Here is a 20,245-nt window from a genome sequence, read left to right as displayed (position 1 = left end):
TTTCTATAGGTCTAGCGTGTGTCTCGCGTGAGTGTCGCGTTGGTTCGTTACACGTAGCGCTCGCCGGTCAAGTGCAGGTCCTCGGGGTGCGCCTCTGACGCTCGAACCTCGGCTTTGACGTTCACAAGGGGGAACTTATGGCCTTTCGCCATGGCTCCATAGACGTTGACGCTGTATCGGGAGCCGCAGAGAGCAGCCTTGGTGTAGCGCTTCTTGTTGCCGAGGCCGAGGGGGCGTATACAGCGCACAGGTTGGTAGTTCTTGTTGCTAAACGTGCTCTCGTCGCAATAAATGACGCGATCCCAACAAAAACCGCGGTACTGGATAGCCCAGACAATGCGGCGGTTGATGTGCTCATCCGTGAGATACGGCGTACGGCGTACGATGCAGGAATAGTACCCTGCTTCTCGGAGTTGGTTGGACATGGTGGTACGATGGATCTCGAAGTCGTCGGCAAGCTCGTTGATCGACAAGAACGGGTTACTTTCCACGCGCTGGAGTACTTCGGCTTTCTTCTCTGGGCTGAGAGATGATCGACGACCCTTGTACTCGGTTCGGATGTGGCCAACACTGCGGAACTTGGCCACCAAGTTGCGCACGGTAGAAAAGGACATCTCAAAGTGGCGATGTGTCTCGCGCACCGATTTGCACCTCTCCCAATAGCCTATGATGCGTCCTCTTTTGGTGGGTGTGACAGGGATGGGCATAGTGTCGATTGAGGAGGTCAAACTGCATGCATGCAACTTAAATATGCGGAGAAAACGGGCCATGTTTCAGCTTCGCGTTTGGAGGATCACTGATCTCGTTAAGATCACTATGGCGTTGCTGATCCTTTCACGTGACTTGCACGCTGACGTAACGTGTCTTACGTTGATCCAAACTCAGATCTCTCAACTGTAACGGGGATGCTGGCCATCGCCACTTTCAGGCACGGGGGGCACAGGTGCCGCTCACTCCCACTCCTTCACCACGCGACGGGACTAATATCGCAATCCTGGCACTCGCACATCCACCATCACCTTTCCTTGTTTACGATGGACATCCCCAAGAACGGGGAGAGCAGCCGACCGCCGACGCAAGGGTCAGCGCCGGGCGCGCTCATTCTTCCCGAGTGGGATGGTGAGTCGGCGAGCTTAGAGGTCTCAGAAAGTAGCTGACATGCAGTTCTTCCACAAAAGCATCTGCACTCGTCTCTCGATATGATCTCGCTCCTGCATCTCGATGGCCTGTACAACACATATGTCCGTCCGTACTTTGACCCGATTCCCGAGACGGACGACGAGGGCAACGAGAAGCCGACCCGGCAGAAGAAGAAGCAAGGTCTGAGCAAGGGCTACGGTGTGCTGCTCGAGGACTGCATCGGTATGGTAACATCCAGACCGCCAATGCTGACGTGAAAGACCCGGTACCGATGGGCGACCAGGCGGGGCAGTCGTTGCTGCCGTTGATTGGCGACTTTCTCGACCCTCCGGAGCCGGTTGCGCAGCTTTACGAGGATGCGCTGACCGCGCTGCCGGCGGAGGCGTTCCGGAGTGCGCGGCTCGAGGTGGGCCTCAAGACCGAGGGCTACGCTGGTGGCGAGAAGGTCGGTGTGCGTGAGGCCGAGGAGAGGCGAAGGAGGAAGAAGGCTCGTATGTCGCAGAGCGTCGCGCCCGACCTCCCCGAACTCGCGAACCCCGGTGGTGCGATGCCGAGCCCCGCTCCACCGCGCCCCGGCCGCCCTTTCACCCCAGGCCAGCGCCGACCATTCGGCACGCCGGGCCCAGGCATGAAGCCCCCGTTCCCGCGAGCAAGCGCACCGCCAGGTTATCGTCCTGGTACCCCTGGACGACCTGGTACACCAGGAGCAACACCTGGCACCCCCGGCTACGCTCCGCACGGCGTATCGCATGCCCCTGGCACACCGAACAAGCGGCCAGGCAGCGAGCAACCACATGGCGCAGTCAAGCGTGTCAAGCACGGCGGTGGCAGCCGCAGCGCCAGTCCTGCCGATGTTGGCGTTAGAGCCGTCTTCAAGAGGTAATCTCCTGCAAGAGCGCCGAGGCGTGCGTGCGCTGGGGCGTCGGCCGTCTTGCCTTGTTCGTCAGTTACGTCGATCCTCGAGCCCAGCCGCAGGGCCGTGCTCCAATCCAGGAAGGCACACTCCAGCCACGATCGTGTACGCCTGGCGCCATGACTCTTCATCCGAGCAGATCGAACTTGAGCGGTTCTGCTGCACGAGTGGACCGTATCGTGTGAATAAACCAATCTAGATCATCAATACACAAGCAAACACCAGTGGATAGCAAATCAAGTACATGTAACAATATAAGAAACACTCTGTCTAGATACGCGCGGGTGACTGTAACTAATGGCCCTCAAACTCGTAATCGATGCCGGCGTCCTTGATCTTGCGCCTGCGCTCCTCTTGCCGCTTGAGGACCTTCTCGTCGGCCTTGGCCTGCTGCTCCTTTGTTCGGGGCTACGATGTTAGCTGGGCACCTCAAAAGCTTCGGCCTGTACTCACCTTGTCCTGGCGGACCTTCTCGAGACGGGCGCGCGGCACCTTGCGGAACTTCTTGTTGGCTCCGACCCAGAGTTCGGGGTGGATCTCGTCCTGAGGGATAACGTTGCACTTGAGAATGTGTCCCATGAGGAGGTAGTTGTTCATGGTCTCAGCGACGACCTCAGCGACGGGCAGGGATGAGAACTCGATGTAGGCGTAGTGCCTGCTAGCGCCAGACTTGGGGTTGCGCGCAAGACGGAGACGGGTGACGTCGCCGAACTGGCCAAAGTACTCGCGCATCTGGTCCTCGTAGAAACCGTGCGGGATGCGGCCGAGGTAAATCGTACCGCGCGCGGCCGTCTTCTGCTTCTGCGCACGCGCGAGACGCTTCGCAACGCTCTTGTCGTCCTTGGGCTTGGCGAGGGTCGAGACGTCGACCTTCTTGCCGGCCTCGCGGACGGCGACGTCCTCGGCGTCACTGTCGTCGTCGGACGAGTCGGCGCCGCCGTCCTCGCTCTCGGTCTCGAAGCCGAGAACCTCCTCCCCGTCATCCTCCTCCTCCTCGGGCTCGGGCGAAGGCTCCTTGGCAGCCTTCTTGCCCTTGGTAGCCTTGGCCGGAGCAGCCTTGACGACAGCCTTGGTAGCCTTGGCAGCGGGCTTCTTGGCCGTCGGCTCCTCATCGATAAAGTCCTCGGCGGTCTTGCGCTTCTTGCCCTTGCTGGCCGGCTTGTCCTCAACATCGTCGATCAGGAGGTCGCCCGCGTTCTCGATGACCTCGTCAGCCTTAGCCTTGACCTTGGCAGCGGCCTTCTTTCCCTTCGCAAGCGCCTTCTGGCCGCGGCTGGCGGCGGCAGTGACCTCGGGCTCGACATCGTCAATCAGCAGCTCGGACGCGTTCGTGAGCACCTCGTCGACCTTGGCCTTGGCCTTGGACGCAGCCTTCTTGACAGAGGCACCGAGCTTCTGGGCCTTCTCGGCGACAGTCTCGGCGGCGGTCTCGGCGGCGGCTTCGGCATCAGCCTCGACCTCAGCAAGCTTGACCTTCGCGGTCTTCGTCGCCTTAGCAGTCGCGGCCTTGGTAGCCTTCGCGGGAGAGGCTTTGGCCTTGGCGGGGGAAGCCTTCGCCTTTGAGCCGGCGACGGCCTTGACCTTCTTCGACACGGCGGGCGCGGCCTCGGACGGGGCAGCGCGTTTCGGCATCGTGGGTGGTGTTGTTGTGGAACGGAGTCGGAGTGGTGAGATCCAAATTCCTCATGTGAGCCGCGCTCATGAGCCTAGCGCACTGAGGTCAGATGGCCTGCCAAAATCCAAAATTTCATGTTACGTAACGCAGTGTCTAATCTCGAGGCATTTCAGGAGTAGCTAATACCTTGATTAGGACCCTGATTAGGACATGGATCGCTGCGCGTCTTGACGCAGCAGTACACCCTTGTTTGCCTTCCCTCTTGGAACAGAGATGTCATGCTTGAAGAGGACGAGCTTACAGATATCTCCCGAGGCACAGTCTTGCTTTATGCGGTTTTGTGAGAGTTCACGGGACGGCGTTGCGTCATGCTCTGGCGGCCTCCACCGACCTCCACCGACTGGGACTGGGGCCGGCGGTGAAGCGGTCGCTCACCCGGCCGGGCCGCTGCCGCCCTTCTCCGGCCTGCTTATGCAGCATTTTCGGCAAGCCCCTCGCATGCTTCGTTCGCGACCACACTGACCCCTGCCTCTACTCGTCCTCTTGTCAATAACAACTTTGGTCACTGAGACCCACACGTTCAGGCTCGCGGCGACTTGAGCTTCCTAGTCTGGTTTTCTCGCCCACCGCTCCAAAACTTTAGCCTCGTGGCCCCGCCTTCGAGCCCCATTCCGCAAGAGTCTGCAAGTCCGAGGCGCGGCGCCCACCACCACCATGGCTGGCATGCAGTGGTACGCTGCCGCTGAGCTCGCACAGCTCGCAGCGGCGGCCAAGGGCCACGGCAAGGACCGTCCGCCCGGAAAGCCGACGTGCCGTTGGCCCCCGCAGGTCGTGTCAGGCGACCGTCAGGTCGACTTCACCGAGTGCTTCGAGCTCACCGTCCTCCTCCCGCTGCCGATCATGATTGCTCTGATCTCGTCGTCAATCAGCATTGTGTCGACCTCCAAGAGGCTGCGAAGGGTCGGACCTGACGGTATCGATTGGATCAAGCGGAGCCCTCGGAGCGAGCGTGTCGCTAAGATCAAGACTGTAGGTATCGATTGATTGGCTTAACCTGACAACAGTTCCTCTTTGCGTTCGCCTCGATTCTGGCGGCCGCTTGCGCTGGTCTCTCGGTTCCGCAGATCAAGACGTCGCCCTACCCCTTCGCCCACTACGTTCTTCTGTCTCTGACCCTGGCGCTGTTCGCTAAGCTCGTCTGGATCAACCACCACACCTCGCGCACGTCGTCGACGGTCGTTCTCCTGTTTATCCCCCTGTACTGGATTGTGACCGCCATTGCTATTCGCACGCAGATCCTGACCGGTGTCTTCGACAGCCACACGAAGGGTTCAACGTCCGGCCGCCTCGTGATCGCCCGTGAGGCGCTCTGGATCGCCGCGATCGGAACCGCTACCTTTGCGTTCTTCCTGGAGCTGTTCTCGCCCGAGAAGAAGTGGAAGGCACTCCGCGCCCCGTGGTCTCCACGCAAGATTGAGCTTGACGAGGAGGAGGAGCCCGACACCGTCGACGGCGAGGTCATCGTCAAGGAGAACGACGAGGTCGAGTCTCCCGTCAACACCGCCAACATCTACGAGCGCCTCACCTTCTCGTGGCTCACGCCGCTGCTCTCTCTTGGCACCAAGAAGTACCTCGGAGAGGAGGACATGTGGCAGGTCCCGCCGCAGGACTCGGCCGAGGCGCTGTCTGACCGCCTCGCCGCCGCTTGGGAGGAGCAGGTTCAGCTCGTGAAGCAGGGCAAGAAGAAGGAGCCTTCCCTTAAGGTCGCCCTCTTCAAGGCGTACGGTCTCACGTACGTCGTCGCCGCGTTCATGAAGGGTATCTACGACTGCCTCAGCTTTGCGCAGCCCCAACTGCTCCGTCTGCTCCTGATCTACGTCTCGAGCTACGGCACCGACAAGCCCATGAGCCCCACCGTCGGCTTCGGTATCACGATTCTCATGTTCCTGACCGCCAACCTCGCCACGGCGCTCCTGCACCAGTACTTTGACCGCTGCTTCATGACGACGATGCGTGTTAAGACCGGACTCATCACGCTAATCTACCGCAAGTCTCTTCGCCTCAGCCTCAGCGAGAAGTCTGGTCGCACCTCAGGCGACATTGTCAACCTCCAGAGCGTTGACGCCGTGCGTATCGCCGACATTGCGCAGTACGGCAACATTGCCTGGTCTGGTCCCTTCCAGATCATCCTCGCATTTGTGTCCCTTTACCAGCTCGTCGGCTGGCAGGCGTTCATGGGTGTCGCCGTCATGGTCATCTCCCTCCCGATTAACACGTTCCTGAGCCGCATTCAGAAGCGTCTTCAGCGCCAGCTTATGGGAATCAAGGACGTGCGCACGCGTCTGATGAGCGAGATTCTGAACAACATCAAATCGATCAAGCTGTACGGATGGGAGAAGGCGTTCGCCGACAAGGTCTTCACGGCCCGCAATGACATGGAGCTGCGCATGCTCCGCCGTATTGGCATCGTCTTCTCGTGCAGCAACTTCTTCTGGGCGACGATTCCCTTCCTTGTCGCCTTCGCGACGTTCAGCACCTTCGTCTTCACCGCCGACCGCCCTCTCACGTCCGAGATCATCTTCCCCGCCATCTCGCTCTTCACCCTGCTCTCGTTCCCGATGAGCGTGTTCAGCAACATCATCAACAGCATCATCGAGGCGACGGTCTCGGTTGGTCGTCTTGAGAAGTTCCTGAACGCGGACGAGCTCGACCCCAACGCCCGCAAGCAGATTGCCCCCGAGGACGACCCCAAGGGCGAGCCCACGCTCGGCGACAAGGCCGTCAGCATCAAGAACGGCGAGTTCCGCTGGATCAAGGACTCGACTGTCCCGACGCTCGAGGACATTGACCTCGAGGTCAAGATGGGCGAGCTCGTCGCTGTCATCGGCCGCGTTGGAGACGGCAAGTCGTCGCTCCTGAACGCGATTCTCGGCGAGATGAACCGCTGCGAGGGTACTGTTGTCGATCGCGGTGAGATTGCGTACTTCTCGCAAAACTCGTGGATCATGTCCGCTACCGTCAAGGACAACATCGTGTTCGGCCACCGTTTCGACCCCGTCTACTACGACAAGGTGCTTGACGCATGTGCGCTGCGTGCCGACCTCGCCGTCCTGCCGATGGGCCACATGACGGAGGTTGGCGAGAAGGGTGTGTCTTTGTCTGGTGGCCAGAAGGCTCGTATCTGTCTCGCCCGTGCTGTCTACGCTCGCGCGGACATCTACCTGCTGGACGACCCGCTCAGTGCCGTCGACGCTCACGTTGGCCGCCACATCTTCGATCACGTCATCGGCCCCCACGGCATGCTGAAGAACAAGGCGCGTATTCTGTGTACGAACGCGGTCAACACGCTGCAGCAGACGGATCAGATCCTTATGCTGCGCCGCGGCATTATTGTCGAGCGCGGGTCGTACGAGCACTGCATGTCCAACCCCAACTCGGAGGTGTACAAGCTGATCACTGGTCTTGGAAAGCAGTCTGCCGATGGCAGCGAAGAGTCCTCGGACCAGATCACGCTCGTCCCCAGCGACAGCGACAGTGTCGAGATCGAGGAGGACGGCATTGGTGGTTCGGGCGCCGAGCTTAAGAAGCGTCGCACGAGCGCCAGCGACCGCCGTGCCTCCGTCCTCTCCATCGGCCAGGCGAAGCGTGCCATCATCCGCGACCTCCGCGAGAGCGCCAAGCCCAAGGAGCACGTCGAGAAGGGCAGCGTCAAGAAGACGATCTACAAGAAGTACATCGGTGCCGCGGGTATTGCGGGTATTTTCATCTTTGTCGTCTCGCTGTCGCTTGGCCAGGGATCTGGCGTTTTGTCGAACTACGTGCTGCGTGACTGGGGCCGTGCCAACACGCGTGCCGGCCACAACGTCCGCGTCCCCTTCTACCTGACGCTGTACGGCATCACGGGCTTCTCGTCTGCCGCACTCAACGTTCTTGCCAACGTCACGCTCAAGCTGTACTCTGGTCTTCGCGCCGCGCGTATCATGCACGACGCGAGTTTCGCTGCGCTGATGCGCTCGCCCCTGTCGTTCTTCGAGCAGACCCCGACGGGCCGCATCCTGAACCTGTTCTCGCGCGACATCTTCGTCATTGACGAGGTGCTGGTTCAGGCTCTCGGTGCGTTCATGCGTACGTTCATCCAGGTGCTCGGTGTCGTTGTCGTTGTCGGACTCGGCGCCCCGCCCGTGCTCATCGTCTTCATCCCCCTCGCTTTCATCTACCGCATGGTCATGCGCTACTACCTCGCGACATCGCGCGAGCTGAAGCGCCTCGACGCCGTCTCTCGTTCGCCCATCTTCTCGTTCTTCGGCGAGACGCTCGCGGGCCTTCCCGTCATTCGCGCGTACAGGCAGCAGAAGCGCTTCAATGCCAACAACGAGGCGCGCGTCGACCGCAACCAGTCCTGCTACATGCCCGCTATGGCGATCAACCGCTGGCTGGCCGTGCGTCTCGAGTTCCTCGGCTCGTGCCTCATGTTCTCGACTGCGCTCGTCTCGGTCACGGCGCTCGTGTACCACTTCCCGATTGACGCCGGTCTCGTCGGTCTCCTCATGACCTACACCATCAGCGTGACTGGATCCCTGAACTGGCTCGTGCGCTCTGCGTCCGAGGTCGAGCAGAACATTGTCTCCGTTGAGCGTGTGCTGGGCTATACCGACCTGCCGTCGGAGGCGCCGATGGAGATCGCGCACACCAAGCCGCCCCCCGACTGGCCGCAGAACGGCAACATCGAGTTCGACCAATTCTCAATGCGTTACCGCCCCGATCTCGACTGCTGCCTGAAGGAGGTCAGTGTCGACATCAAAGGCGGCTCGCGTGTCGGTATCGTCGGCCGCACCGGCGCAGGCAAGTCAAGTATGACCCTTGCTCTGTTCCGTATTCTCGAGGCTGCGGGTGGTCGTGTCATCATTGACGGCATCGACATCAGCACCATCGGCCTCAGCGACCTCCGCCACGCGATCAGTATCATCCCCCAGGACCCCCAGCTGTTCGAGGGCTCTCTTCGCTCCAACGTGGACCCGACTGAGCAATCGAGCGACGCTGCGATCTGGACTGCGCTCGAGCAGGCGCACCTGAAGGACCACGTGATGCGGAACATGGGTGGCACCCTGGATGCTGAGGTGGCGGAGGGTGGCACCAACCTTTCTGCCGGCCAACGTCAACTTGTCTGCTTTGCGCGCGCTCTTCTTCGCAAAACAAAGATTCTTGTGCTTGATGAGGCCACAAGCAGTATCGACTTAGCGACTGACGCTGCCGTGCAGACGATTCTGAGAGGTGCAGACTTCGCCGGAGTGACGACCTTGACGATCGCGCACCGCATCAACACGATCATGGACTCGGACATGGTCTTGGTAATGGACCAGGGCCGTGTGGCAGAGTACGACACGCCCGAGAACCTGCTCCAGAACCCCGAGAGCATCTTCGCGACGCTCGTCGAGGAGGCGGGACTGGGCAAGAGCACCTCGGCGTCGCGTGCGGTCAGCAGGCAGCAGAGCCGGGCGCCGAGCCGCTCCGGCTCCCAGCGCGGCGAGAAGCGCGACGACAGCTCTGCCGCCAAGAAGTGAATCTTGTGAATCTTGAATCCAATAGACATGTTCCTAGAACGTCTTCCGAGCATGGGCTGCACGTATGCATAGTAAATAGTCTTGTGCTGTGAGGTTTCTGCTGCATAAGAATGCTGCGGGCAAGTGGTCGTTAGTGGTGGAGGTTCACGCTGAGCGGGCAGTTTGCTTCCGCCCTGGGTGTTGCCACCGACATCACTTGGTGACCGCGTCAGACCCTTTGGTTTCGGGATCGGGGACGACGAAGATAACTTTGCATACTCTACGACGGGCACAAACAACTCTCGCAACATGCGGCTGTGGGTTGCATTCCTGCTCGCGGTGCTCGGTGCCGTGCAGGTGCGCGCGGGCATGCTCTCCGACTCATCCCTGTACTACTGCAAGTGTGAGTGTCGCGTTCCTCGGTTCTCTGCCTGCCTCTACTCTTCAATCAGGGGACACTGGCTCTCCAGTCTCTCCCAACTGTGGATCCGGCTGAGGCAAACCCGAATCAGCAGTCCGAAGTAGTGGTCTGCAGAGGGACGCATTCATCTGCACTCTTCCTCTCTACTGCTTATCTCCGTACAGACTATTAGCTAACCCCAGGCATCTGTTTCGACAACAGCACGATCATCCCCCTCTGGCGGCCCGAACTGCTTCAGGACCCTTCCAAGCCCTGTCTTTCATGTACGCGGCAATTCTGCCTCGATCAGAAGCTGCCCATCTGCAAGGGTGCTGAGGTACCCGAGCTCGACCCCGACGTCGGCACGGGAACAGAGGGCGACGTCGAGGCGCGCTGCTTCAAGCGTGACTCGAAGCGGGACGAGTTTGTCGTCATTGCCTTTGTGGTGATCACGGCTGGACTGTTGCTCTTCGCCAAGGTGCGGAGTAAGTGAGTATTTCATCCCCTCCACATCTTCTGAATACCAAGGGCTACATCCAGAGCACCTGGATTGAGCACCTGGGACACAGTTCTCGTGTGCCCGCTGTGAGCGCAACGGGCCGTATATGGTGTGAGACACAGGTCTTCAGCTAACTGTCGACGCATGTGCAAGCTGACCGCAGACTCCGCCGCGAGATCGAACGCAATGGACGCCCGAACACGCCGAGAGAGTGGCTCGAGGCCGTGCTGCCCAACTTCATCCGACGGCGGTACTTTGGCGGCGCACCAATGCGACAAGCCTACGCGCCCGTGTCGTTAGGCGGAACGTCGTGAGCGTCCCGTACACGGACGAACGGCGCAGAAGGCCCCGACGACGATGCGCGGTGGCACCTAGATTAGACATCTCCCACGAGGATCCCGATGATCCCCTATGCCCCAGGTACCGGGCGATTCCTCCCACATTAGATTAAGCAGGTCAGCAGAGCTCCAGTGTTCAGAGTATGAGCCGCCCCTGCGGCCTGATGCCCGCCCCGACGGCAGAGTACACTACATATATCTCTATGCATTCAATTCATAATTGTGAGATTCAACTGCAAGGACTACTGATTGAGTGTGCACAACATGAACTGAACCGGTGTTGGCGTGGTCCCAGCGGAACGCTAGGGGCTACATTACGTTGACATGCGGGGCAAGCGGGCTGGGCCAGCGACGAGCCTGCATGTCCGTGGAACGGCGAGCGCGACCGCCGACCAGCAAGCGGGATGCCAGCGACGGTCGTTGCGCCCAACCGGGCTGCGCGCAGACGTCCCGCGCACAGAGAAGGACCCGCTTAGATGTCCGAGTCCTCATCGGAGCCGTAGAACTCGTCGTCAAAGTCCTCAAAGTCGCCCATGTCCTCGAACGCGACCTTGTAGCGGAGCAGACCGCCAATGCCTCCAAAGCCCTTGACGAACTGGGAGCCCTCCTGCGACTTGTTCGTGACAAACTCGAGCGTGGCTCCAAAGTTCTTGTACTCCTCGGCGAACCACTCGAGCAGCGGCTGGGGGTCCTTGACCATCTCCATCTCGTTGCCCGTCGACTTGTCGATGAACTGCTCGCGGTCCTTGTCGTCGGGTTTTGAGAAGACGACAACCTCCTCGCCCGCCGCGTTGCGGAGCGTGTTCCGGATCGTGTCCAGCTGCTCCCACACGATCAGCGTCTCGACGGCACCCATGTCGAGCGCCTTGAGCGTGTCGCTGATGCCGAAGCAGTACTTGCCCGTGTCGAGGGCGATCTCGTCGAAGTACTTCTGGATGAGCTTCTTCTCCTGGACGAACTTGACGTTGGCGAGCGAGTCGGCCGCAAGCTCGATGGCCTGGTTGAAGCCGTTCTCGCCACCGTACGAGACGTCGACGACCTTAACGACCTTAGCGAGCAGTCGGCCGTCGAACAGGTCCGAAGACGACAGGTCCGTCTTCAGTTCGGCGGAACCGGCGAGAACGAGACCGGCAACGTTGACCTTGTCGTTCGTGATGAAGTGCTGGACAGCAAGCTCGGCGACCTTACGGACGTAGTTTCGACGGGCCTCCTCACGGAGACGCGAGAAACGCAGCGCGGACTGACCACCACGGCCGTGCTTCTTCGGGAGGTCGACGTTGAACTTGTACAGCACCTCACGCGTGTTGCCCGACAGCGTACCGAACAGCGATCCGTTACCGTCCATGATGATGAAGCCCCACTTCGAGTCGGTCTCGAGCAGCTCCTCGAGCGCCTCAACGTGGAAGCGCGAGTCACACATGTACAGCGACGTGTTGATCGGCTTGAAGGGCTCGAGGGCGAACGAAATCTTCTTCTCCTTGCCCTCCTCGTTCAGCACCGTTCCGACGAACACACAGAGACCGTTGTCCGGCACACGGTTGTACAGCTTGAGCTTCTGCTGCGTCGACGTAATGGCCGAAAGCACCGACAGTCGGTTCACACGCGACTTGATGTTCGACGCCGTTCCGTACTCGGTGGTAAGCATGTTGCTCGCCTGCGAGATCTGCGAGCCTGTATCGTCAGCTCCTGCCTCCCGAACGTAGCTGTGCCACTATTGTGGGCACTCCGGACTCACGGGGAGGGAGAATAAGAGTGATACACGAGGTACCGGCTCCACGCGATGCGGCAAGCATGTTGAGCATCTTGCGGTAACGCCAGATCTAGTCCGTCAGCTCCTGCGCATGCATTGTGAGGTCGTTGGTGGCGACAGCAGCTTCGTGAGTCGCCTGCGATGTCTTCTTGCGTTGGGGACGTGTCGTTCGGCGCCAAGGGGGCGTCCATACTGCGCGCGCATCGGCCGAAACTCACCTCAATGGCCTGATCGGTCTGGGGGCTGTCAGCGATGTGCTCTGTGCTTACGGCGATCGGCAAGACTCACCTCCTCGGCAGTCGACATGGTGGCTTCTGTGGGTTGTTCGGGGGTGCTGTCGGAGTGTCTAGGGTTGCCGCTGTCGTCTCGCGGCTTTTGGTGCTGTTGTGCTACTACAAACAGCTGCTGGTGATAGTGGACAGGACAATGATGACCTGGTGGCAAGGTCAAAAGTCCAACCCTGGGGGCTTTGCGGATTTTTCACTTGTGGCACCCAAGCCCCGCAGTGTTATAAATACACCCAGACTTGAAAATGCAACGACATTTTGTAATCGCCTTTCATATCATACGACATCATGCATACAAGAAAGTGAGGGGAACAGTGACATTGCAGACATGCGAACCGTGGGTAGCGGGACCGTTGCGCGCATCTAGTTCTTGGGGTTGGCAACATCGGGGTACACGTCGAATCGCCTCTGGATCGTGACGGGCAGGTTTCGGCGAGTGGTCGCCAGCATCTCGGGGTCTGCGCGTTAGATAAGGGCACGGATCGGCTGGGCGCTCGGACGCGCAGGCAGGACTTACCGATGTCCGCGTAGACAATGGCCTCGTTCTCATCAGCCTCCTCCATGACATCTCCAAGAGGGTTGACGACAGACGAGTGGCCGTACTGGGCGTCAGCTCAAACCGCGGCTTGTACAGCTTACAGCCTGATAAGAAGCGTCCGGGTGACGGGAGGGCGAGCACATCGCGACGTAGATCTGGTTGTCGTTGGCACTGCAAGTTAGCTGGCGCATCTGGAATCAAAACTAACCGAGAGCGCTGGAGCAGGGTCCAGTGCATGGGGCCAGTGGTGGTGTTGAAAGCGGCGGGGTAGATCATAGCGATACAGCCTGCGATGTCAGTATGTGTGGCGATCTTGCAACTCACCCTCACGCGCGGCAATCATAGCCATCTCCGGGAAGCGCTGCGTCGTCAGCTTAAGACGGGAAGCGAGCAGCTTACGATGTCATAGCAGATTCCTACTCCGATCTTGCCGAACGGCGCCTCGAACGAGTTGAGCGTCATGCCAGGGGAGAGCGAGTCGGACTCCTGTGCGCGCGGTCAGATACGTTTCGAAACAAGGGTAATCAGCGCATCACAGAAGGGGCGAACGGGTGACAGTGGAGGATCTGCCGTGTCCGCCGCAGACCCGCGCAGGTCAGTAAGGGGGAAGGTGATCCAGGCGCCGGGGCCACAGTGCTTGATTGACGGTATCGACGCTGGTTCCCCGAATGCCCGACGGCGGGGCGTTCGGATGTGAAGGGCGCAGAAGAGTTGTCCGATGCGCCCATCTCTCCGCCGTTCCAACAGACTGTCGACTGATCGACTGACGCCTTCGGTGCATTCGTCTGGAGACCTTCCTCGCCACTCGACTGTGCTGACTCACCTTGAACTTCTGGCGGCCGGGGATGTCGATGTCGAACAGGTGCACCTTGCGGTGCTTCGCGACCATCTCGCCTTCCGGGTTGTACGCCGTGAGCGTGTTGTAGATGTTGTTCGTACCGTCTTCCTTCTCCGGGATGGATCCTGCTTTATTAGCTTACTCCGGGGGCATGGCAGCTAGACGCTAGACTCACCGCCGATGAGCCAGACGCCGTTGTCGCGGGCCATTTCCCTGAGGGCCGTAATGCTCTCTCCCTCCTCGCCCTTGGCGGGCTCCTCCTTGCCGTTCTTGACGTTGGGGACGCGCTCGCTGTACTGCTCAAAGGCGGTGACGGCGTAGGGCGAGTTCCAGATCTCGGGTAACACGATGAGGTCGGGCTTGGGCTTGGACTCGGCTGCCTTCTTGACGGCGGCGCGAGCGACAGAGATGTTGTTCGCCTTGGTCGCGTTCAGACCCGCGAGCTGGAGGAGCGCGAGGCGGAAGGGCTTGGCGACGATCTGGGCCATGGTGTGTGGATGACAGAGAGGATAGGGGAGTGTCACAGAGCGTTAAAGGGGCAGATGTAGGGTAGCGATAGCGGTAGAGCAGTAGTGGGGAACGAGAGGACGACTTGGGTGCGGGCGATGCAAGTCTTGAGAGCGTTCGAGAGCGAGTGAACGGCGAAAGAGCGAAGTGGACGAGAGGAGTGTTGATAAGTCAGGTGCGAGGTGGGCCGGCGTCCTAAATGCCTGGAACGCGGGTTCTGCGGAGTCACTCGTCGATTAACTCGGCCAGTGTATGCCCAGATTCGTTCCATCCGGTCATTTCCCGACCGTCCAAGTCAACCGATCTTTGGGCTGTCCTTCTGTTCGCGGCTTTATGCCAGATGCGTTTCTTTCATTTTGGAGCACTCCATGCAGACACTGCGGGTATCACAGCGCACATCAATCCTTCCATCGGAATATGCACAGGGGTCAGGGGACCCAACGGTCACATAGTAGGGGGAGGAGTTGATCAGCGGTGCAACGGATGAGTCATGAGTCACAGAACGTCACAGGTGGATCAAGACGTCACAAGCGCGACAAAACTGTCACTCCCAGTGCTGGAGTGCGCAGCGAGAAGCTCAGAATGTCCATGAGGGTACACATATTCACAGAGTTCACACACAATTCGTACGACGGAACAAGGGACATATGACTTGATGGGGGCGCGGTGGAGTGCGATAATTAGTGGTTGATAGTACAAACAGCTCGAGATACACGCAGCCGGGCTTCTCTCAGACGCAAGTGTAGCCTCCGTCGATAACCATCTCAGAGCCGGTGGTGTACTTGCTCGCATCGGACGCGAGGTAGATGATGGCGCCCTTGAGGTCAGACGGGTCGCCCATGCGGCCGACGGGGATCTTGGAGATCCACGTGTCGCGCAGAACGGGGTCGTTGTCGAGGATGACCTTGGTCAGGTTCGTGAGCATGTAGCCGGGCCTGGGAGTTAGCTGCGGACAATGACATTGACAGCTTTAGCGACTCACGAGATGCAGTTGACGCGGATCTTCTTCAGCGCCCACTCGACGGCGAGCGAGCGGGCCATGTGACGAACGGCGGCCTTGGAGAAGTTGTACGGAGTCTGGGGCTGGGGGATGTTGACGATCTAGTATGTCAGTTCAGCCCATACGACGGGAACTCACGCTTCCAGACATGGAGCCGATGAAGATCATGCTGCCTCCGTCCTCCATGAGCTCCTTGGCCTTGAGCGCGCAGTACCAGGTACCCATGACGTTGATGTCCATGAGCTTCTTGACCTTGTCGGTGGGGTACTCCTCGGCGATGAAGTTCTCAACGATGCCAGCAGCGGTAATGAGGCAGTCGCAGCGGCCAAACTTAGCCTTGACGGTGTCAAAGGCGGCCTGCACGCTCTCCTCGTCCGAGACGTCGCACGCGACACCGATGCACTCGAGCTCGGACGCGAGGCCCTTCTTCCTCTCCTCCGGCGTCAGGACCTCCTGCTCAAACCACTCCTGGATGTCCTCGACGGCCTTGTCGCACTCCTCCTGGCGCAGGTCGAGGATGACAATCTGCGTAGCGCCCGACTCGATCATGGTGCGCGCCATCATGTTACCGAGACCACGAGCGGCACCAGTCACAACGCACACCTTGTTCGTCATCGAGAACGAGGCGAGCGTGCGCTTGTTGTGACGCGCCACGTTGTGCAGCACGTCGTGGCCGACATCGTTGGCGGGGAAGGTCTGGACCGTCAGTCGCCGATCGATGTGTCACTCATTAAGCGGGAGGGACGGGCGCAGCGACGCACGCAGCTCGCCACTGCACCGCTCACACCTCCAGCTCAAAGACCTCACCTCTGGGTGCTCGAACTGGACGTTCGGGTCGATCATGGCCTCGGTGGGCTCGACCTCGATGCGGAGCTCCTCGTACGCCTGGCGGATCTCCTCGGGCGATTTGTCATCGTCGGGGTGGGGAGGGTGCTCCTGGTCGTCGTGGTGCTCCTGGGCGCTGTGACCGTTCTGGGTCTTGTCCTCGGTGGGAGCGAGGTTGGTGGCGTGGACGTTGATCGCGGCGGACATTGTTGTTGTTGTTGACGCGTTGGAAAGGTACTGGGTTTACGTTTGCTGGGTTCAGGTCCGGTCCTCGGTGGCAAGGGCGCGGTGGGCAGCGGGCGGGGTCAGAGGTGAATCAACAGACGAAGTAGTGATAGTCAACAGTCAAAGAGAGGGAAGAGCGCGCTGTTCTGAGCGGCGAGGGGGACTTTATGGGACTGGGTACGGGCCAGTGTGGGTGACGGGAGCTCGGAGTTAGGCTGTGTGTCGACTGCGAGCAGACTGTCAGCTGGCCAAGCAGGCCAGGAGGGCCGGCCCACCACTGCTACAGTGGGTAAAATATTCAGTCTGGGCATAGGCAGCACGTCGGTGACATGCGGTCCCCGGGTTCAGGACACCGACATACCGCGTACATGCCGGCGGCATCGGCCCGATCTCCCAAGCCTCAAGGGCAGCCCAAGCTGTTCTGGGCCGGTCTGCCGCGATGCAGATCCTGAGCCCCCACCCACTAGCACAAGCAGGAACCAGCTTTGCCCACCCAAGTTCACGGCTGTCGGCGGCAGTAGCGTCCTTTGCATTGGCCCTCTCTGCACCAGATGCGGTCAACCCCTCCATCCCCTCCCGCCATCGACCCCGCAGCTGCCCGCCGCTCGCCAAGCTCGGGTCCCCCATCAGCCTCACTCTCTTATTTCCGGGTCGGACAGAATTCAGTACCCAAAGTTACGGCGTACAGCTCATTCTGTACAAGATCCGTAGCTAGATTCTCAGGACACATTATTCGTGCACGCGCTCCCCCCGTGCGTGACAGCTTGTGGAGCGTGCACATGCGTGTGCCACCTTGCTGCGTACATGTGCGCAGCCTTGTGATAGGTGGCTCATCTCGCTTGACCGGTCGGACTTCAAATCTGCATCAAATCTGCACACTAATGAATCTACGTTTACTATTGAACCCTGAGACGCCGATGACTGCGCGATGCTTATCAGACCCACCATGGCGGGGTAATGGCGGGGTCGATTAGATCTGACCAGTAACCTCAGTCGCCGGCGTGGCTTGCGGCCGAGCACACCGAGGCCGAAGCCGACTCCGTCGGGGTCACCGCATATCGGACATGCGTTGACCTAGGAATTGCTCAGAGGTCGCCGGCGAGGCTGAGTCCGGTAGCCACCGAATCAACGAGCGCGTCGATCACGAAACCCTGCTTTGCCCAGGCTGTTGTCAGCGGCGCTCGCCGCACACACTCACTCTGCAGCGTCTCTCCGAGCTTGTTCAGCGGCACGAGTTCCTTTTCGATGTACTCTCCCTCGTCAGGATGGGCGTCAGGGATTACAGAGGCGTCCTCAACGCTAACATCAACGGTAACGAGCACCATGTTGGCTCCAGTCATGCTGGCAGGTCAGCTAAGATCAACCATAGCAACCTGTTAGCTTTGCGACTTACCCAGGATCCTTGACGAGCACAGGACTAGAGCGGCGCACGCTCACGCCCTCCTTGTACCCCGTCTCCTCGTAGAGCTCGCGCAGCGCAGCCTGCTCGGGCGTCTCTCCCTTGTCGATGAGACCGGCGGGGAATTCTGCGTGTCAGCTGGATTCCGAAGGACTGGTCAGCTGTTCCAATAGCTTCGCGCGACAGTACACTTGTCACGGTGGGCTATCCACCGGGCCACCAACGCCACAATATCACGGCTGTGACACCTTGAAGGTGGCGGACGGACTCTGCGGTCTGCTGATGGCGTCCTGCAGCCTCGGAGCTTGGCTAATGGCACGCAGATTGGTAGCCGCGGGCTTGGCATCGAGCGGAGTAACGCAGCGGAGTTCAGACAAGGACCAGCGGACACTTGGCCCGGAGCGGACTCACCGACGACAACACCAGCAGCCGGGGGACGGTATTGCTTCAGCAGAACCACTTTCTTCTCTTTGTTCTTCTTGTCTGCGACCAGGGCGAGAATGTGACAACCTATGTGTCAGCTAACAAATGGGAACAGGTAGCTAATGGGGAGGTGAATGGTTGAAGAAGGCGGTACGTACTGTCAACACCCGCCTCCGTTCTCGTCTTGCGGTTCGCCGCTTCCCGGATACGCTCCTTCCCTCCCTGGTCCTTCCAGTGGATCTTCTCCAGCTTCAGCCACTTCGCGTCACTCGGGCACTCTTCAGTGCGGACGATCTGAGGCTCGGGCATCTTGCGGCTGACAGCGGTAGAAGAGAGAGGTCGAATGAGGGATGGGATAGCTGTGTGAAGGGTGAATGTTGATGGGGGAAGACGGGCACGACGGACGAGGAAGGACATGAGAGGTTGGGCGAGTGCGAGATGTGTGCTGCGAGTGACTTGGGTCGTGAGGTCATTGTGCAGCGGGGCTCCAGATTTCCAAGGAAGGCACACACCCGGAATGTACTGACAAATGATTAGAAAAGGCTATTTGAAGACACCACAACAGAATTCGACAGAATTAAGGACTGTTGCATTTGGTATTAGAGATGGTATGTAATGATTGTGGGATTATGAGTGCTCGTAATGGGAGTTAAGGCGGCTTTGAGACCAGTAAATTATAAAAGAGAAAAGCGAAGAACCACACAAAGCGCAGAACTGATCAGAACTACGAAGCGGCAATAATTATATGCACGCGAAGCGTGCTTGTAGAACGAAGAGAGACCAGAGAAATCGAAATCATAAGTGCGCCGAGCGCAGAGGCGGGCGAATTATAGACTGCACAGAGGCAAAGAGATTAGGCCGAGATAATGGAGGAAGAGTCGCCTGCTCCAGTCAGCGATGGAGTTCTTAAAAATCTGCCCTGTTCGCGCCGATCCTAGGCAGGGTGGCTAGCAGGGTTGTAACTCACTCGTGGCGTCGCGCAGCTCCTCGAGGACCTTGTTGACCTCGCGCGGGTAGAGCTCCGACTTGGTCACGAGGGACTCGTCGTAGAGCGTCTGTTGCGACTCGAAGGACATGCGGCCGTCCATGGGTGCGGAGCGGAGCTCGACAATCTTGGGCTGCTCGGGCGGGATCATTGGCGTGTTCGCCAGAATCTTGATGGTCCGCTTCACCTTCCAGTACATGCTCGGCTCAGCCATGGTGATTAGATGTGGATGTGGGACAAAGGTATTAGAGGAAGGGTTGCTCGACGCGTTCGGGCGGAGCGGAATTACGAGGGTTGGGTCGGATAAGGTACTATAGGTGGCGGAGGACGTTCGGAATAGCGTCGGGATGATAACAGACGACGTCGAGAGCCGTAGAGGTGATTATTAGCGGGGCGAGACCCAGGTGAAAGCAATTAAACGAATGTAGACGAGAATGATACAGATTGAAGATGCGCCTCGGCTCCTCGGTGAGCTAAGCATGCTCGGGGCGGGTGTTGCGGGTTGCTCGGCCGGCTCGGGGTGGCCGGGGCTGCTGCTTCAGCACTTTGGTCACGAGCACTGAACTCACGGAGGCGAGAGGGGTGAGGGGGATCGGGCAGACCAGGGCGGCTGAAAATCCTCGGGCGATTTGCGTCCTGCGTACGGCGCATGATGTAATCCATCCGCCGCCCTTACGGCCCATATGCCGCCTGTTTGTACGCCGCCTGGGGCAACTGGTCAGACGCACGCGCGATGACGTCGATCGTTTACCGTCCTGCGTTCCTAATCTCGCTGACATCCCGAAGAGCGAACCTTAACTTGCCACTTCCCGATCTGGATGTCTGCACCTCTGACGTAACAACGATGGCGCGGATTGGAGCACTCGCGCCATTGGAGTGGGAGTCGAGCATACCAGGCAGGACTCATCAGCCTAAGCCTTCGACTGTCGAAACGGTCATGAGACACATCTGGGGTGGCAATGAGGAATGCAACAGCGTGGCACGCATATTAGGAAACACTGCATAATCTTCTCAAATTAGCAC

At 59.5% G+C, this 20,245-nt stretch overlaps 8 protein-coding genes across 8 annotated transcripts; 2 read left to right on the top strand and 6 right to left on the bottom strand.

Annotated features, from left to right (window-relative positions):
• Positions 1-47: 47 nt before the first annotated feature.
• On the bottom strand, positions 48-707 carry A1Q1_06199 (transposable element tc3 transposase, putative; the record flags this gene model as incomplete). Its single annotated transcript, XM_014321408.1, has 1 exon — positions 48-707. The coding sequence occupies one exon, from the start codon at positions 705-707 to the stop codon at positions 48-50; it is 660 nt and encodes a 219-aa protein (XP_014176883.1).
• A 327-nt stretch (positions 708-1,034) lies between these two features.
• On the top strand, positions 1,035-2,023 carry A1Q1_06198 (uncharacterized protein; the record flags this gene model as incomplete). The annotated part of the gene is made up of 3 exons (XM_014321407.1): positions 1,035-1,119; positions 1,165-1,338; positions 1,401-2,023. The coding sequence occupies 3 exons, from the start codon at positions 1,035-1,037 to the stop codon at positions 2,021-2,023; spliced, it is 882 nt and encodes a 293-aa protein (XP_014176882.1).
• Positions 2,024-2,347: 324 nt separating this feature from the next.
• A1Q1_06197 (ribosomal large subunit biogenesis-related protein) lies at positions 2,348-3,685 on the bottom strand (the record flags this gene model as incomplete). The annotated part of the gene is made up of 2 exons (XM_014321406.1): positions 2,348-2,461; positions 2,507-3,685. The coding sequence occupies 2 exons, from the start codon at positions 3,683-3,685 to the stop codon at positions 2,348-2,350; spliced, it is 1,293 nt and encodes a 430-aa protein (XP_014176881.1).
• Positions 3,686-4,382: 697 nt separating this feature from the next.
• On the top strand, positions 4,383-10,241 carry A1Q1_06196 (metal resistance protein ycf1; the record flags this gene model as incomplete). The annotated part of the gene is made up of 5 exons (XM_014321405.1): positions 4,383-4,697; positions 4,793-9,225; positions 9,442-9,611; positions 9,812-10,097; positions 10,178-10,241. The coding sequence occupies 5 exons, from the start codon at positions 4,383-4,385 to the stop codon at positions 10,239-10,241; spliced, it is 5,268 nt and encodes a 1,755-aa protein (XP_014176880.1).
• A 676-nt stretch (positions 10,242-10,917) lies between these two features.
• Positions 10,918-12,501, bottom strand: A1Q1_06195 (translation release factor; the record flags this gene model as incomplete). Its single annotated transcript, XM_014321404.1, has 4 exons — positions 10,918-12,131; positions 12,181-12,265; positions 12,414-12,431; positions 12,484-12,501. The coding sequence occupies 4 exons, from the start codon at positions 12,499-12,501 to the stop codon at positions 10,918-10,920; spliced, it is 1,335 nt and encodes a 444-aa protein (XP_014176879.1).
• A 344-nt stretch (positions 12,502-12,845) lies between these two features.
• Positions 12,846-14,346, bottom strand: A1Q1_06194 (hydrolase; the record flags this gene model as incomplete). The annotated part of the gene is made up of 5 exons (XM_014321403.1): positions 12,846-12,940; positions 13,000-13,084; positions 13,420-13,506; positions 13,844-13,983; positions 14,034-14,346. 5 exons carry the CDS (start codon positions 14,344-14,346, stop codon positions 12,846-12,848), a joined length of 720 nt encoding a protein of 239 aa, XP_014176878.1.
• Positions 14,347-15,095: 749 nt separating this feature from the next.
• Positions 15,096-16,397, bottom strand: A1Q1_06193 (d-arabinitol 2-dehydrogenase; the record flags this gene model as incomplete). The annotated part of the gene is made up of 4 exons (XM_014321402.1): positions 15,096-15,300; positions 15,348-15,448; positions 15,504-16,061; positions 16,173-16,397. The coding sequence occupies 4 exons, from the start codon at positions 16,395-16,397 to the stop codon at positions 15,096-15,098; spliced, it is 1,089 nt and encodes a 362-aa protein (XP_014176877.1).
• A 131-nt stretch (positions 16,398-16,528) lies between these two features.
• Positions 16,529-19,436, bottom strand: A1Q1_06192 (phosphoribosyl-ATP diphosphatase; the record flags this gene model as incomplete). The annotated part of the gene is made up of 8 exons (XM_014321401.1): positions 16,529-16,641; positions 16,691-16,957; positions 17,614-17,756; positions 17,809-17,941; positions 18,226-18,324; positions 18,396-18,682; positions 18,750-18,759; positions 19,205-19,436. 8 exons carry the CDS (start codon positions 19,434-19,436, stop codon positions 16,529-16,531), a joined length of 1,284 nt encoding a protein of 427 aa, XP_014176876.1.
• Positions 19,437-20,245: the final 809 nt, after the last annotated feature.

This window comes from Trichosporon asahii, assembly GCF_000293215.1.
Source record: "Trichosporon asahii var. asahii CBS 2479 unplaced genomic scaffold scaffold00075, whole genome shotgun sequence".
Taxonomy (NCBI): domain Eukaryota; kingdom Fungi; phylum Basidiomycota; class Tremellomycetes; order Trichosporonales; family Trichosporonaceae; genus Trichosporon; species Trichosporon asahii.
This window is presented reverse-complemented; position numbering and strand designations above follow the sequence as displayed.